Raw genomic sequence first — 18,168 nt, forward strand, 5'->3', positions numbered from 1 at the left:
AAAAAAAAAAAGGTTGGATCTGGTACAGTTTCGGAAATAAAGAAAAGTGCTGTGTACTTTCAAACTGGCTGTATTTTGTCTCTTAAAGGCCTTTTCATTGAATTCCCTCATGCATTCAGGGTTTTTCCCCTGGCTCAGAATGGGCCTTTGGGAGGGTACATATTAGGTGGGGGTCTAAGCCCAACAGATTTTGAGAATCAAAGACTTCATTTCCTGCATTCTGATACATTTTTAGGCACCAAGTTATGGTAAAAATTAACGTCAATTTATTTACGTCAAGGAAATGAGAAAAATTCTAGTGTCAGGTACCAATTAAAAATATTATGGAATAGAATGCAGTAAGTACACTTGACCCCAAAGTCCAGTTTGTTTAATTAATAACTTACTAACTGACGATAACTTTTTCCCCCAAGGAGCACTTTTTTTTTGCTTGTTAAGTAAAAAATGTAGTAGTGACTTACATAAACTGCAATTAGCCTACTGTTGTAGCTCATGTGGACAATAATACAATGTCATGAATTGTAATGTTTTCTAAATTAAAGTACATGCAATTAATCAATAAATTATTAGTTGAATATACAGGATTGTAACTGACCACCATGGTTCGGCATGCATGTGAACTGTGGAATAATTCTAGTTTAACTGGCGCTCTTACGTGAACGGGTCACAGCAAAGTCTCTCTGCAGCGGGATGAAACCACCTCTGCAGCTTTTCAGGGAGTCAGGTCAGTGCCGGTAAAGCAGGCCCGACTGTGGTTTTCCTGCATACTCCCGTACGGTTCCTATCAGGTGTTAAAACCAACTGCACAAAAACACTGAACTGGACCAATTTTTTAACCAATTATGAAAACGTCTGAATTTAATACTGATGCCATCAGACGGCAGTGCTTCCCACCGCGGACATACAGCAGGTTGGAGCTTGCCCATCAGCAGTGGTTTCTCGCTGCGCTGCCGGACCCCTGGGGCAGAATGGTCACAGTGAAAGTCCTGTATGATCCCATTAGCGCGAGCTTCACAGCAGAGCGTTCATGTCCAGTCAAAACAATGCAGCTTATAGCTTAGCGGCAGCTGCATGCGTCAAATATAGCAGCTGTGGAGGAGAGGGATGCTGCCTGCTGAAAATCTGACTTTTTAGCGCTTACGATTTTCCTTTGGCACTGGTTATAAACCTCTTTGGGGGGGCACCAAAACTTTCTCTATGGAGGAAAAACTCAGGCATCAGAAATAATAAGCACCTGTGAAATTCCTAAATGTTTTTTTTTTTATTCGGTGTTGTGCTGTCAACAGGAGCTGTGCTTTACAGCCTAATACAGTGAGTTAAATACTGTATTGCAGATCTATATTAAATATTTAATAAATGTAACAGACCTATTTGTTTAATTCAATTAACTCCCTGCCCTGCTACCATACTTTTTTCATGTTTATGTCACATGCATGTGTATAGAAACCAAATGGCTGACAAGGACATGCTTTTTTCCTCCACATGCAATTTGGTTCCTGTTAGTTTATATATCTCTAAATGATCCTCGGAAACCCACCTATCACTGTCACACATCCTGTAAAATCTTCCCTCTTTCCCCCCTCTTCTCAACCTAATTTGCGCTCTCTCTGCCTCCAGGACTCTCCACTGAAAGCAGTACAGATGTTATGGGTCAACCTCATCATGGACACCTTTGCTTCACTAGCCTTGGCCACAGAGCCCCCTACAGAAGCCTTGCTGCTAAGGAAGCCATATGGCCGCAACAAGCCTCTCATCTCCCGCACCATGATGAAAAACATCCTGGGTCAGGGAGTGTTCCAGTTAATCACCATCTTTACTCTGCTCTTTGCCGGTAAGAAGCTACTCTGGGTAAAGTTCTTCATGTACACAGAGCCAGGGGACTTACTGTGCGTTTCTTGGATAAATGTATCTATTTATTTTAACACATTCTCTCTTGACTGTTCCTGTAGGAGAGAAGTTCTTTGACATTGACAGCGGCAGGAATGCACCTCTCCACGCCCCGCCTTCTGAGCACTACACCATTGTCTTCAATACATTTGTACTGATGCAGCTTTTCAACGAGATCAACGCCCGCAAGATCCATGGTGAAAGGAATGTCTTTGAAGGCATCTTCAACAACCTTATCTTCTGTAGTATTGTCTTTGGTACCTTCATTATCCAGGTAAAGTAGACTGGAGACGCCTATGGCTAACTTTTCCTTTTGTTATTGTCAATGTGCTTGGGGACTCATGTTTGGGGGGAAAAAAGACGATCAGTCCTACGAGAATGTTAAATCTCAACGTTTCCGCTATAATTAATTACACCTCTCTTTCTGCCCCGCTAGTTTGTCATAGTGCAGTTTGGAGGGAAGCCATTCAGCTGCGTGGCTCTGACCGTCGACCAGTGGCTATGGTGCACTTTCTTAGGCTTTGGCTCTCTGCTATGGGGACAGGTATGATGTGACTATACAGCTGAGTTTCACCTTCAGTTGGCCCATAAGACATAACTATTGTATGACACTGCCCCCCTCTGTTGGAGTTGGGGTAGTGGTTTTCTAATGGTGGCAAAGAGATGCAATAGTACATTATGTTCTACTTCTGTGAAGAGATGGCTAAACTCCCAAAGTCAACTAATTTGAACTGATTTTATGGTGTAGTTATATTGCTTAGTATGTTGCTTCAGTCAAGCTCATTGGAATCTTTCACAATGTCAAGGACCTTTTACATTGATGAAATATTTTTCTTTTTTCCTGTCAATAAAACTAATATAGATATTTTTTATCTCTGTATTTATATTTTGAACAATTCAAGAAACGTATTTCAACTTTTAGATCTGAGTTATGTGGGCGTATAGTATTTGAGTTTTTTTGCCTTAATGTGGTGATAAAGTAATTGTTTGTAATTTCTGACAGTGAGAGATTGAGGGTTGAGATTGCTCCCCACTGTTGAGTCAGAGTTATAATGAATGTCTGATGTAATCCTAGTTTGATCTGACTGCCCACACTCATGCTGCGGAGCAGTGCAAATAATTTGTCATTATCTTCTCTCGTCAATTCATCAAGAATGGTGTCGCCAACGTTTTTTGGACAAAACACAAATAAGCAGAGCTGTGCTGAGTGCATATTAATTCAAAGAGCTGACAGTTGTAGGACTGAAAGATTGCTGTGATGTAGGAGGACCAAGATTATTGGTTCAAACCAGATTGTCCAAAAGAGGGTCCTCCTGCCTTTGCCATTATTTATGGTGCTGCTCCTCGTGCTAAATTGTTGCTGCCCTCCGTTTTTTTAAAATAGGATGAATTTTTTCTATAGGTTAATAAAAATCTAACTTAACTTTACTGTATGCATTAAGCAAGTTTGCAAATTAAGGCAGCTATTGTGAGATCATCATTGTTTAACCCTGTAATACACTTAATTTCTTGGATGACTTAGAAATCTGTAGGACTGCAACCTACCATTATTTTTGTTATCAATGAATCTGCCAATTATCTTTTCTATTAATAGAATAATCGTTTTGTCTATAAAATGTCAGAAAAGAAAGAAAAAAATATCACCATCCTCTGCGAAGGTGATAACTTTTTATCGTTTTAAGTATCTCTCCATTTCTCCATACCCCATACTTCCATAACATGTATCCAGTTTACAATCACTTGTGACACAGGAAAGCAACAGATCAGTTTGTCATTTCTCATTTGAGAAGCTGAAATCAGAGAATGTTTTGTTTTTTTGCTATAAAAAGTGTTGACTGTTCATTTTAGCTCTAATATTATCCATCATTGTTGTAACGTGACTTACAACATCATCAGTATCAGCTTTTAGTAACTTAGTTCCAAATGGTTATCTTTTAAGTCTGTAACTTCAATGTTGGATAGGCTTGGAGCCTCAGTCAAACTGACTGTCTTACATGAAGCGTTGGCAGGGCAGCTAATTTTTCGGGTCACTGGCTGCTTAATGTCCGTGATGTACCCAAAAATGTGGCTCGTTCTGCCATTAATGAAATGTCATTTTGCCATGCTGAGGAGTGTGACATTATCATAAATCATGATATGCTGCTCATGTAAATTGTGATGTCTCCCAGGTAATCTCTTCAATACCCACCAGCCGCTTAAAATTCTTGAAAACGGCAGGCCACGGCACCCAGAAAGAGGAGATCCCAGACGAAGAGCTGGACGAGCTTAGCGACAATGATGAGATTGACCACGCTGAGCGGGAGCTTCGCCGAGGCCAGATCCTCTGGTTCCGAGGCCTTAATCGCATCCAGACTCAGGTAACAATCCACAGACTTTCCCGCGCATCACAGAGCACGGCACCCAACACCAAGGGAATCAAAAGCCATAAACCCTTTAACTTTCTATTGCTCTTCCAGTTTCAAATCTGTTTTATTTTTTCTCTTGGCATTCCTAAAGAATGGATTGTGCCCTAAACACAAAAGCCTTTCCTCTATTTTTCCTGTTCTGCTGCTGAACTAAAGCAGGTTCCTATGCCTACTTCTGACTCAGTCTGAATCTATCTAATAAAATGAGACTAGTTTGAAGGTACTGATGAGAAGCAAGTGAATTGGATTGGATGGTAAGCACAATAGAACAGCTGAATGTTCCAAGAGTATGGCATGGCTATAGCTGGAGGTATGGAAGGACTTGGCAGAATAAAAGTGTGACCGTGAGGTTGGAGCTTCCTCCGATCAGTGCCTTTAAACCCAACATCCCCTTTTCCCTCTCTTAACTATAATGCCTGAATCCAATTTCCAAGTGTCTTTTCTTTTTCTATGGTTACTGGTGCCTTTTCTTTATTTTTCTCTCTCCTCTGGCTGTATTGTGTTTTATTTCCTCTGGGCTTTCTCCTGTCATGCTGTCTGATTCTTTCCAGATGGATGTAGTGAGTGCGTTCCAGAGTGGAACTTCCTTTCAGGGGGCTCTAAGGCGGCAGGCCTCCAACTCCAGCCAACAACAGCACGATGTAACCAATGTTTCTAGCCCTACACATGTAGCCTTTTCTACTACTACCACTACTGCCACTGCCGCCAACTCCGCTTCTGCCACTGTGGGGTGTGAGTGCGTGTTCTCCTCTAGTGCATGAGACGTGTTTTTTATTTTATTTCCTCTTCTGTTCTTCTAACATCTTCTTCTCACTTAACGTTGACACTTGTACTGTCTCATTTCTCTCCTAATGTCCCCTCCCTTACTCTGTTTTCTTCTTCAAAAAAACTACACCAGAAATACCACACCTTCCATATTGCTTCGATAACACTGCTGTATATACATGTACCCTGTAACCAGGTTGCTTCTAGTGGCAAGGTGTTTTCTCTGTGTCATCCTGTTTTTCTGTTTTGCTTCTGCTTCAGTCTAAAAAATTTGAGGTTTTACTGATATTTCGGGGGGATGATGTGTATATACTATTTGACAAATATGTAATTCTGCATTGACCGTCACCAGGTTTGTCTGCAGCTGCCTCCGTCTGCTCTGTGCCCCTGTAGCACCCATAGGTCTGTGTCGCAGCTCTCTAGTCCCTAGTCGGGTAAATGTTTTGAGTATAAGCCCATGATCACGGCCTAAAACAATAGAGACAAACCATGACATGGACTTCTGTGAGACTGTCAGTTGGTGTCTTGTCAGTCAGTGAAGTAACAACCTTTTGTTCTCCAGCTGTGGCCGCTTCTGGGAGTTTGTTGTGAAAAAGAGGGCGTGTGAAGAGAGGGGGAGAACAGGGAGAGCACTACCACCCTATAGTTGAGGAGCAGCTGCAGTTGATATGCGTGTTTGTTGGTGTGTTTGGATGCAAGGCTTTGCATAGTTTTGAAAGGTCGGACACCCTTCGTGCCAGTCGTCCATTCAGCATAGAAGATCACTAAGTCGAGAGCGGACACAGATCATTTGAGGATGGTATTTCCTCCTGACTGTGCCCTTACCGGAACTGTGTGGCTGTCTGTTGACTCATTTTGTCTTTCAGATCTTCCCAGGCAGACCATCTGACTGGCCACGGATTTTAAATGTCTAACAGATGTCGCAAAAAGAGCTTAATGGAATAAATGACTGTGCACTTGAATGTAAACACATGGGACTTTTCCATACCAATTCACAGAAGATCCATGTTATCCCCCCCCCCCCCCCCCCGGAATGCTGAAAGATAATGCAATGCTGCAGTAATGTTTAGGTCTCTTGTCTCAGGTGGGACCTGACGGGTGCTTCCCTCCTAAACTCTAAACGTTTCCTTTCAGGTTGCTCTTCAAAAGAGTTTGAACGTTTCTTGAAGTCTGTTTCTTCTATGTGATTACTTGTTTGTTGGCAGAAAATGTCCACCTGGCAATGTGCCTAAAAAAAAATGAATACCACTGACTCCCCACATATTCTTCTTTAGATTCTGTGAAATGTGTCATGGGCTATACTCAAAGGTTTACTACCATTGAACACAAGGTAGCGCCGCGCTCTGCATGGGTTCAAAGTCTCTGGTCTCGTTTGTGAGTTTTTTCTCTTTGTGCTGTTTGACATGTACACCAGCTTATAGACATGCTTGGCTGCTGCAGCTTTTTTGTTTTTACTCCACAAACATAAGCTGTAACTGACCACCACTTTCTATCTTTCTTCCTATCTAACTTTTCTTTCTTTCTGTCTCTATTCCTCTGCCTTTTTCCGTCTCTCTTTCATTCTTTCTCTTCCTGTCTTGGCTTTCTCTCTCCTCACTCTTTCCTAAGCATGTCCAACAAAAGACAAACTGTCTAGCCTCTGTCCCTTTTTCTCTGGTAGAACAGCATTCCTCTTGTCTCTCAGTTTCCTTTTGCATTTTGATTAATCAAACACAGGCCTCTACAAAGTGTTTTGTGAAATACTACTACTGTACTCACAAAAAATCAACATTCATTGAATTGGGATTGACACCGGTTTGTACCCTTCCAAAGACAGGAATTTTAAGAATATTTTTTCTACAAGCACAGAGTCAAGTATAAGGTCTCTCTCCACTGGATGCAACTCAAGTTTTCCATTCCTGTGAAACACTTTTATTTTAATCAACTCTGCAATCTGAACTGGCTCATTACAGGCTCGCAGTCCAGTCTGTCACACACTACTTCAACCTGAAGCCTTTTTATGGCTCAAGTCTAGCTCAGGCTTTTACTTGTAGGCGTTAGAATAAAGTTTTCTCCATCAGATTTAAATTCGGCGACATGTCCACATTTTGATTACTGTATATTGGGTACTCTAGACAGAGGGTTACTTAGATAAACAGGAAGTGACACACAGACAGAAGTAAAGATGAAATGAATTTAACTGCTCCTTTTTACACTTTTCGGCCAAACTGGTAGGAACTTTTAGGTGTTTTTTCGGGACCAACAGAGTCTACTCTAGACTATTTAGTTAGTTGGTATTACAAGTTGTGAATTTGCAACTCAACATAACTGCACACCTGCACGAGAGTTTCCCCCTCACTGAATTTGTTGCCCATTAAACTCTCATATTATTGACCAAATAAAACCTGCGCCCTCAATTTTTATCTGTGTACCCATTTGTTAAAATTCAAAACACACGTGTGTCATTACTGAATGTGACTAAATGCTTGCTCCCTGTCCCTTCTCCCTCCCTCCAGATCCGGGTGGTGAATGCATTCCGCAGCTCCATCTCCCTCTATGAGGGGCTGGAGAAGCCCGAGTCGCGATCATCAATCCACAACTTTATGACCCACCCTGAATTCCGGATTGAGGACTCTGAGCCCCATATTCCCCTCATAGATGACACTGACGCAGAGGATGATGCCCCGACCAAGCGCAACTCTGCAAGCCCCCGCAACACTACGCCCACGCCGCCCTCACCCACCACCGTTGCCCCCACCACGCCGGTCTCTCCCTCACCAAACCAGAACAATAACGCTGTGGAAAGCAGTAACCACCTCCTCCCAGAGGGCCCCAAATCAGGGACCCTCTCGGCCCCAGGGAGCCCCCTACACAGCCTGGAGACCTCCCTTTGATCTGATCCTGCGCCACGCGTCACCACCACTTTTCTACCCGCCACCAAGGAGCTCGAATCAGACAAAACGAACGAACACTTGCAGAAGAGAGCCGAAGGGCTAAGAGGAGAGCGGAGTCTTGAGTGAGCTTGGCTTTGGCTGGACTAAAAGAACAGCAAACATTCAGAGGAATGTACGGCTTGGTGTGGATGCTTTGGTCTTCTTTTATTTTAGGTTCTGATTAATACCCCGCTGCAACACAAGAACTGTCTTCACCCCTCCCTCCTTGGTAACTTTTGTTTTTCTCGGTAAACAAGGGGTGATTATAAACTCAGATTGAAAGTGACCTGTTTTTATTATTCTATTATTATTATTATTATTATTATTATTATTTTAATTGAGACGGGGAGGTCCTCATCCTGGCTTGAAGATCGTCTGTAAGAATTACGAAAGAACCTTTAGCTTCTCTTTTATCTGAATGGTGTTGTATATTTATCTCTTTGGCCCTTGCTCATTCAAAACTTATTTCTGCTCCATTGGCTGTTAATATTTTGAGTTATTTATGTTTTTGGAAAAAAGCAGGTCTGTTTACAAAGTTTGTAGATACTTTTTTTCTGTTTGTAGGCAAAAGAGCTTCCTGATGTATGATGCAGAAAACTGGGACAGAATAAGAAAAAAAATGAATAAGAGGATTATTTCAGATACTGCTGTATTTTCAGGAAAAAAAGGGTGTTTCTATTGAAACTTAACTATTTTTGCCTGCAAGTTTTGTTATATATTTGTAGATAAATGTAGAATCTTCTAGCCAAACCGATAAACACTAAGGCTTGTATAGAAAAAGGTCCTCCGGGTGAGGTGTTTTCACAGGAGAAGGGACGGGAAAGACGTTTAGGGCCGCTGTCCAATAACTGCTATAAATATTTACTACTTCCATTTCTTCGATAGTTTTCATGTGCACAAAACCTTCTGGAGTTCTGGATTCTCTTTTCATTCATTATGTTGTGTTCAAGGATTTCCACATGTTGAAAGGTTCACTCATTAAAAGGGAGTTGAGAATAAATCTGGGCCTGTATTTAGCAAGCATCTCAGACTGACACCTAGAATTATGCTGAAACAAAGTCTTACCTCGAAGTCGGACATGAGGTCCTTATGAAGCCTCCTACAGTCGCTTTCAGCAGGAAGTAGTTTAGATTGTTGTGGTTTTACACCACTATCGTACTGTAAAATGTCTTGTACTAGTTATTAGTTACGTTCAAAAGAGGTTGATACTGATTATTTGATGCAGGAAAAATGTGCGTTTATGACTAATTTATGCATGTTAAGGCTACAAAATTTGTTTTTGCCAAAGCTCATAAAACACTTAAAAGACCTAAAGTTCAGTTGTTGTTTTTTTATGACCACTTGAGTTCAAAGTAACGCTGTATTCAGCCTGTGCGCTTATTTATTTTTCAACAAGAATTCTATATTAATGTGCCTTGGCTACAACAATAATTTAGACAATGCTTTGTCCCATAATTGGCCATCAGCAGGTGACTCCTCACAGATGAACACTGTTACTTCTCTAGCTAAAACAAGGACCTCAGTCTGCTCATTCTGGGCCAGTTGTGACTGATTCTCTATCTGGATGCTTGATAAATATGGACCCTGGTCATCTTTTTTTATAATTAGTGTTCTAATTTATTTATTTTTCTCAGCAAAACCTTAGCCCCCTACCAATGTACAATATTGACATTTGTTTACTCAGGCATAGAAAAAAATATTTAATTTAAAAGAAAAAGGAATCTATAAAGAACCTTTTAACTTCAGATTTTGTGTTTTTAGGTAGTGAAACATTGTATTGGTTAAAACAAAAAGTGAATTATTTGCATATTTCATTCAGTCGTTTAAGATCATGCCTTAGGAAAAACTTAATTTTACTCCTGCAAGTTCTGTTTTGTTGACATTTTTAAAATCAAAAACATATTTTTTTCATCAACCCTGTCTATAAGACTCCTTTCACCATGGATAAAGTTGCCACACTTGATTTGTTTATAAAATATTTTTGACACCTGGTGTACTGGAAACGCTATAGAATTGGACATGTGCATTTTTCAAGAATAAAGACTAGGCATACACTGGTATCTATCTGCACAGGGTACTTTATTTCATAGCGCTCCTTGGGGGAAAATAATTTTGATACAAATCATAAAGTGTACCTTTGTATTTTTATGAAAATACTGATGATACCTTTCATCGTACTAAACCAATTTTGGATGATTTGACACCAATCGTGTTATATGGGGAGGGTTTTGGCCACTAAAATGTGTGTTGTTCTGGAATATTCATCTCAGGGTGCAATTGGTGTAAAATAGAGAACCAGCCTCTTTTAGTTTCTATATTACCACACTTGATGAAATGTTTGGGACGGTGCTCGTCAACCACACAGGATGACTCGGGCAGCAGGCTGCAGATTCTTCTTGCAGCCTTCTGGCCATCTTCACCTGAAGGGCTGTGCACAGGGGAAGGAAGTGGAGATGTTAAACCGCAACGTTCTCTGAGGAAATACTTTGTTTCACAGATGACAAAATAGCAGCTAGAATTACATAAAAAGTGAGAAATTGAAAAGGCAGAATCCATGTAAGGAGTTTGTTCTGTAGCTTCTTCCTGTAATGGGAATGAATGTTTTTCCATCTCTTTTATGGATTTCTTTTTTTTTTTTTTTTTTTTATCTTTTAACATTTGGAAATAAAAGTTCTTCATGTCTGTTTATCTTGAGCATTTTAAATGGATATCGTGATTGGATTTACATTTGAAACTTGTTGAGTAATGTGTATGGTTTTTAAAAATAAAAAATTGTATTTAGCCTATCTGCAGGGCCATGCTTTTCATTTACAATGCAGTAATTATGGAATGTTATGCATTCAAAAGTGGTCTCTTACATTGCAGCAGGCAAGCAAATGTGTGGCAGAAAATCTCGGACTTGAGTGATTGGGGGTGATTTTTACACAAGAAAGGTGCTTTTCTGCATAATTGCCGAATAACCATTGGATTATAGCTAATGAATAGAAGAGCCAGATCGCAAAATGAATACAGTGTAAACTTACATTCTCTGAATAGCCTACATGAGCAAATATATCTAATAACGCTGGCATTGTCTTTTAATTCTAAACTATGACGTGAGAGCTAGACTTCCCTCACAGATTTTCCATTGACTTTTATCTGACTGCCGATGAATTCTCAAATTGACCATTATACCCCTATAATAGAAATACAGTATGTAGGCTACAGCTAAATGCTGCTGAATTAAATTGACATTAAGATGGACTGACTTATGTTAAACTATGTGCGAAAGGGCACCTGTAGCTCAGATGGGGCAGAGAGGTTAACCTTTTGATGGGGGTTTGTATATAGACCTTTAATTTAATTTTAGTTAACCTTTAACTATTAATATAGTTGCAGTCCAGCCCAAAAAATGGTCTTCCTAGACAACTCTCAGAGGTGTGAGACAAATTACAGGAAAACAATATTCTGTATACTTTGAAATACAGCAAATAAACGGCTCTTGGCTTGTTTGTGTGTATTATTCTAGTTTACCTAATTTATCTAAATTTATAAATAAAACTAACTTGCCATTTGGTCAAACTCCTCATTTGAAATAGTTCAGGGCATAGACTGTAATTGAATAATTTTGTAAATTTGGAGTCCATGATTGGAGTAAAAATAAACAAAAAATCAATCTGGAAATAATGGGTGATCTAACTAACGTGTGTGTGTGTGTGTGTGTGTGTGTGTGTGTGTGAGTGTGTGTGTGTGTGTGTGTGCGTGTGCGTGCATGTGTGTACAAATGCAGTGTAACTTGACATTGGCAGTGAGTATTGCACAGAGGACGATACCTCAGACAATATGTCCAACAACATGGTGCAAGTGCAACACTTGGTTGGAACAGTATTCAGATTAGGTTAATCAAAGTACTAATACCACATTGTGAAAATACTTCACTACAAGACTCAAGTCCTGCATTCCAAACCTTACCTAAGTAAAAGTATGAAAGTATTATCAGTTAAATTTACTTGAAGTATCCAAAGTATACAAATGGTCCCTGTCAGTGTTTTACTGTTATATATACAGTATATATACATGATGTATTGGATTAATATTACCGCTGCATTAGTCTTACATTGCCAAATCTCCACAGCGGAGAATGCTGCCGCATTAATGTGGATGTTGCATTTTACAGCTGTTTATGTTTGAGTTTGTGTTAATGTTAACTTATGTGTGTCATAAATAATATCATTGTATAGTAGGCCATACATTTTCTATTTAAATATCATATAGGCTGTGCCATAAAAACGTAATAATAGGCTATGGTGCGTCATAAAATGTCAAAGCAGCTATACAGTATAACTGGTTGATTCTTTAACTATGGTACTTTTCTTGTCCCTGGATGAAATAATGAAAACTAAAAAACATTTCTTCATTTTTGTTTTTGTCAAACGTACTTCACCCTAAGGGGAACTTGTAAAAAATGTGTCATGGTTCAATCATTCTTTTTATTATATGATATGAGGCATTTTATGCATGGTTTTTACTGTTTTCCTTCTGTCCCTAAGACAGACTTTGTATCTTCAACCTTGCTTGATTCCAAACTAAATATTTAAATAATGTAGATTTCAAGAACAAATGATAAATAGTGTCTATTCCAATTATACATATTACATATTGCTATATTTTTTCACATTTTCCTATATTTTTCATAAGTCGAAACCTTGTCCCTTGGGTTCACCGTCATTTCCACCACACTGTACAAAATAGACTCCTGGGATCATTGTTTTAGGGTTGTATACTTAGTAACCATAGCAACAGAAACTCCACAGTGGAAAATTTGGCTGGTTGAAAGGGTTACCTCTACAGGGGGTAATGAAAAGAAGACAAATCAAGGTAAATATGACTAAAACTGAGAGTATGTTTATTGGTCGTCATTTCCAAACAGCTCATATTTCACATGAGTGTAAAAATAACTGGATACATTTAATTTAATAACGTGTAATTTGTGTATATTTAATGCTAACTCTAAGACAAATATTAGCATGCTAACAAAGCATGAGATTTTGGAGGGAAAGGAGTGAAATGTCATTTCCACCACAGTGTTCATTGTGGTGGCAAAGACAGGTTGTGGTGGAAATGACATTGTTCTTGCTAAACATCAAATTATTATCTTATTTGGGGTATAACACAAAAACTTTAATGTAAAAACATCATTAACTGAGTTAAGGGAGTTTTATTATTTATTATTATTACAATGATGTTGGTAAATAAGAGAAAAGGTATGACACGATGTATTGGCTGTTTCTTTAAGATGTCGAGCAATACTATAGCAAAGCATTCATGATCACACAGAGAGAGAATAAAATCATCCATCCGTCTTCATCCGTTTATCCGGTATCGGGTCGCGGGGGCAGCAGCTCCAGTAGGGGACCCCAAACTTCCCTTTCCCGAGCCGTTTGGGATCTGTCCATTTCTGCATACTTCCCAGCAATATGAGACCAAAGAACTCACACTGCAGTTGTTCCCTGCAACTCCTCAGGTATAGCCACACCGTCTCTCACCCAATGACCCCCCGCGACCCTGTAATCCTGGATAAAGCGGTTAGAGACAGGCCTGGGGATTGTTGCTTAATCCATGAATAGTTTATGTTATAGCCTTCCGAAAATTTAGTTTTTAAGGGGCTTTGAAATTACGTTAAAAGCCCCTTTGATCACATTTGTGTGATCAAAACTGTTTCGAATTTAAGGTTCTTTTGATTTGTTAATTGAATAATCGATTTATAATGTCAGCTCGAGTCTCGATGTCTCGAGGCTTTGTACAATAATCTCAACATTATATGTAGTTGCACATCCGCACCAGCAGAGGGCATTACCTCTCTTTGGGCCGCTGGACGTAGCCCTTTAAACAAAGATTGTGTTTGAATTAGATGAGTCACTCGCCTTGGTTTCTTAACGGGTGAAACCAGAGACCTCATAGGTGAAACCCACACAATTTAACTTTCGGGGAACCCGGAAGTATCAACAGAGTGAGACGTCATTATTTTTTATTTTTTCTTCGAACCGAGGGTCCTTTCCGCTCTGCAGGAATTCCTTGTGCACTGTATGGACTCTAAACACTGGGCGAAGGTCTGTTAACGACAGGTCGCAACGTTTCTGTGAGTAGCTACAGTCTGCTACAGTGTTCAGCCTCATAAAACAAACAGGACCTGTTTTAGAAAATGCACGTGTTGTAGACTCAGTGTAGTGGAGGGTTTGAGCTGTGTTTGCCTTTCCTGGGTTGGACGTTATTGAAGGTTCCCGTCAAACCGCTCATTTTTACCTGACAACTTACCATAACGTTGGGTGCTTATTTGAGTGACATACATCTCAGTCAGCGGGGTTTCTTAGATATTTATTGACAGAACCCCACACAGATGCACATTTTATGATATGCCCTACTGTTTACAGTAATGTGTTGCTACAACGAGATGGGGATGCGGAGATTAATCCATTAATTCCACCCCGCCTCTGATCACGCCTCCATGCGTGGTCTCACCTGTAGGAAGTTCCATTCACTTCAACCTATCTTTCACTTCGTTGTTGTATTTTTTTAGGGTCAAGAATGAGACTCCCCTACCGCTGAGCTCAAGATGAGAGAGTGGTGGTTTAATGTGGGTTTGATCTATCTCCTGCTGGTGGCCGTGTACCTGAACATCCCGCCCCCTCAGCTGTCACCTGCCCTGCAAAAGTGGCATAGTGCCGGGGAGGTGTTCCATTTCAGGGGCAGGGAGATCTTCTACAGAGGTATGAGAGAGACACAGTAGTACTGTTAAATACCCCCATGGGTTATCAAAAGTGTTGTAATGGTATCCAAATGTGGCTATAGCTGACAACAGTTATTGTTTTCATTGCCCTTTCAATTTATGATTAATTGTTAAACTTAATAAATAATATACTGTGCATAAGTGTCAAATACTTGTTAGTTAATGGCACTGTAGTAGTTGATCAATTGGCAAGTCAACTTAGCTTCAAATGTGACTTTTCAGAGACATAAATCATACTTAATCTTTGTCACCTCACATCGTCATACATCGTCATTAATGCCAGCAGTCACATTTATGCTTGGAATAAAACATGAAGAAAGGTCACTGTGCCTTCTTAGTGTTGAAAACATAATGGCTCTGTGCCTATACATACATGCATTTCTCTTTTCTCCTTAAACCAGATTCCTACGGGGCTTTGGGAAGCTCCGATGTGGTCATTCTGCTCCATGGCTTCCCCACCTCCAGCTTTGACTGGAACAAGGTACCCACTGCACACGCTCAGTAGCTAATCAACACACCTAAACACCATTGGAAAAATGTAGGGCCTTTATGTGAACAAGCCAGAGACCAAATGCTGTGTATATTTTTCCAAACAGATTTGGGAGCCACTCACACAGCGCTTCCATCGAGTCATTGCACTGGACTTCTTGGGCTTTGGCTTCAGTGACAAGCCTGTGAGTAAAATCTTGTGTCAGTTTAAACGTCTTTATTTTCTAGATTCGTTTAGTAAAATCATGATTCTGATATTTCATTCTTGGTGCTCTGTTACTGAACTTACCCATAACTTATTTTCTCCTGTGTTGACCATCCCAGCGACCCCACAGGTACTCCATCTTTGAGCAGGCCAGTGTGGTGGAGGCCCTGGTGGCTCACCTGGGTCTGAGCAACCAACGAGTGAATCTGGTGTCCCATGACTATGGAGACACTGTGGCCCTGGAGCTGCTCTTCAGGTATGTGCACATGCATTTATGTAAATTGTCAAAAACAGAGTAACATGATAAATTGCTGACCGTCCTTCCCTCTCTGTTGTTTTATTTTTTACTCATCATGCACCCAAACCAGGACTGACCAAAACCGCACAGGACACCTCATCATTAACAGCCTTTGTCTTTCCAATGGAGGTACAGTGCCGTCTGTTGTCTTTGGTCATGTTTTCAGCACCAACAGCAGAGACTTCACAGTCTGTAATCAGTGAGGTAGAAAAATAATACATTTTCATTAAAAGACCTTCATTTGATCCTTATTCTGATCTGGTTTGATCATAACTATTAAAGTAATTCATTAGGCCAAACTCCCAAACATTTTCTGGATCTAGCTTCTAAATTGTGAGGGTTTTCTGCTTTCATATCATTGTACATTCATCACAAAGTCACGCCCAGTGCTGACTTTTTCATTTCCTACAGGATTATTCCCAGAAACACATTACCCGCGTTTTCTGCAGGAGGTGAGTCCCCTTTGTTTTCTTCATCCTGCTCTTCAGCTCATGTGGAATCATGAAATGATGACTTTAGAAAGCTGAATTTAGTGTAGCTGATTGGCTGTCAAAGTTTTCATCGTGACATAAATGTTTTGCCTCCAAAAGCTTCTGAAGGACTCTAGTTTTCTGGCTCCAGTACTGACCCGTATCACCAACTATAGGATCTTCCAAAAAGGGTAAGAGAACCAGAGTTGTGTTCCAAATTAGGAAGATTGAACTAAATGTTTGTACCAGTATGCTGTTGCAAAAATATACTTTTCGTTGACTAAGGATTGGAGCCGTGTTTGGCCCGTACACGCAGCCCACAGACGCTGAGTTCTGGGACATGTGGACGGGTTTACGCTACAACGACGGCAACTTAGTAATGGACAGGTGTGTGTGGTAGTGTATTTGCTTTGTGTTCAAATGGCCTTAATTGTCCTCGTTCTCACATTTTGTCTTCTCCTTCTCTTTCAGTATTCTGCAATATATCAACCAGAGAATAAAACACAGAGAGCGATGGGTGGGTGTGCTCACTTCCACCTTTGTCCCACGTGAGTTCACAGTTGCATCATGTTAATAAATCCGAGGGTGGAAGCTCTTTTGTGTAGGCCAAACATTTGCCCTAAGGTGTATTTAACCAGCAGCCTCGGCCGGAGAACCGCCGACGTTAAGCTGCTTAGCCTGCAAGGAGACGCTTCGTAGTCCATCTGGGATCCCGAGCTCAGGAGGAGGGAGTAGGGGGTAGGAATATGTGTGTGCTGCTGACACAGACCTCATGTGGAATACAACTGGAAGGCATTAGGTCCCATTCAGACATAAATAAGTAATCTGGCGATTTGCTGCAGGGTTATGCGGCAGTGTGTGGGAGCGTCACTAAAACGGCCCATTTGTGTGATGTCCTGTTGTGTTCTTTTAACCCCCAATGTAGCACAAGTAAACTTTAGATTTCACAGTTACTGTTTTCCATCAGATTGTTTATTGATCTTGACATTTCAGCTTCATGTCCCAGAGAATGAGAGACAGAAAATCAATTGCACTATGTTGTTTGGCAAACATTTAGCTTCTGGGCGGTTCAGGGCTTGCGTTTTATGTTTTAAAACGTTCTTGTGGCAGCAATAGAAGCAGTAAAGTTTCCTGTTTCCTGTACGGGACTCTCACACCACCTCAAAACTGATCCCCGGTTACAGGATTGGCCACCGCAGAGCGACGAGGTCAAGTTTCTCCAAAGTTGATTTAGTATAAATGTTTAGCTGCAGCATGCTGAGATTTTTGCGCGTTCCCCCTGCGGCAATTCAAAATAAATGGAAAGACCTGCATTTTTGCTACACCGCCTGACGGGTGATGCTGGCTGTGGGAATGTCCACTTAGTTGTGGTTTCTGAACTGGTTCTTCAGAACCATTGTATCAGTGAGTAAATGTGTTGGGCAGTTAAGGAAATAGTGTGGCATCCTGCATGATATAAGTGCTTAAATCAAAAATCAAAAACTGGTCGGTTCACCAGCTTTTTATATATATATATATTCAATTTTATTTATAGTATCAATTCATAACAAGAGTTATCTCAAGACACTTTACAGATCGACCACACTCCAGAATTTACAAGGACCCAACAGTTCTAGTAGTCTCCTCCAGAGCAAGCAACAGTGGCGAGGAAAAACGTCCTTTTAGGCAGAAACCTCGGTCAGACCCAGGCCCTTGGTAGGCAGTGTCTGACGGGCCGTAGCTGGGCACCGCAGAATGTAGCAGATGAACATGGCATCAAAGAACATGGAGCGGGACCATGGCGACCCTTACAATATTCAATTCTATGCCCTAACTTTAAGCTTTATCAAAGCATAACTAAGAGAGACAGGGTAAAGAGAGGAGCCTGGTCAGGCTAGAACTCTCCCCAACCGCATCGGGCTGTATGCCAAGTCTCCCTTTAGTTTTATTATATTCTTGATTATATGATAGATAAATCTGACAACTATGACG

General features: G+C 40.6%; 2 protein-coding genes across 7 annotated transcripts in view; both read left to right on the forward strand.

The window, feature by feature from the left end:
* atp2b1a (ATPase plasma membrane Ca2+ transporting 1a) overlaps positions 1–10,755 on the forward strand; it is a 38,394-nt gene extending 27,639 nt beyond the window's left edge. For 3 of the 6 annotated variants that reach the window (XM_034863436.1, XM_034863437.1, XM_034863438.1), the window contains exons 17-22: positions 1,618–1,831; positions 1,950–2,161; positions 2,324–2,431; positions 4,056–4,244; positions 4,844–4,933; positions 7,553–7,930. In XM_034863436.1, coding sequence (XP_034719327.1) covers positions 1,618–1,831; positions 1,950–2,161; positions 2,324–2,431; positions 4,056–4,244; positions 4,844–4,933; positions 7,553–7,930 — 1,191 coding nt within the window. Of the gene's footprint in view, positions 1–1,617; positions 1,832–1,949; positions 2,162–2,323; positions 2,432–4,055; positions 4,245–4,843; positions 5,025–7,552 lie in introns of all 6 variants that reach the window. The other 3 variants (XM_034863439.1, XM_034863443.1, XM_034863440.1) reach the window with 3 other exon arrangements.
* A 3,083-nt stretch (positions 10,756–13,838) lies between these two features.
* Positions 13,839–18,168, forward strand: part of mest — a 14,567-nt gene continuing 10,237 nt past the window's right edge. The window contains exons 1-10 of the mRNA XM_034863462.1: positions 13,839–14,087; positions 14,526–14,715; positions 15,137–15,216; positions 15,332–15,409; positions 15,549–15,685; positions 15,798–15,856; positions 16,139–16,179; positions 16,318–16,388; positions 16,483–16,584; positions 16,669–16,745. Of these exons, the coding sequence (XP_034719353.1) occupies positions 14,562–14,715; positions 15,137–15,216; positions 15,332–15,409; positions 15,549–15,685; positions 15,798–15,856; positions 16,139–16,179; positions 16,318–16,388; positions 16,483–16,584; positions 16,669–16,745 (799 nt within the window). The 5' untranslated portion in view covers positions 13,839–14,087; positions 14,526–14,561. The remainder of the gene's footprint in view (positions 14,088–14,525; positions 14,716–15,136; positions 15,217–15,331; positions 15,410–15,548; positions 15,686–15,797; positions 15,857–16,138; positions 16,180–16,317; positions 16,389–16,482; positions 16,585–16,668; positions 16,746–18,168) is intronic.

Source organism: Etheostoma cragini, chromosome 23 (genome assembly GCF_013103735.1).
Source record: "Etheostoma cragini isolate CJK2018 chromosome 23, CSU_Ecrag_1.0, whole genome shotgun sequence".
NCBI classification, from domain to species: Eukaryota; Metazoa; Chordata; class Actinopteri; order Perciformes; family Percidae; genus Etheostoma; species Etheostoma cragini.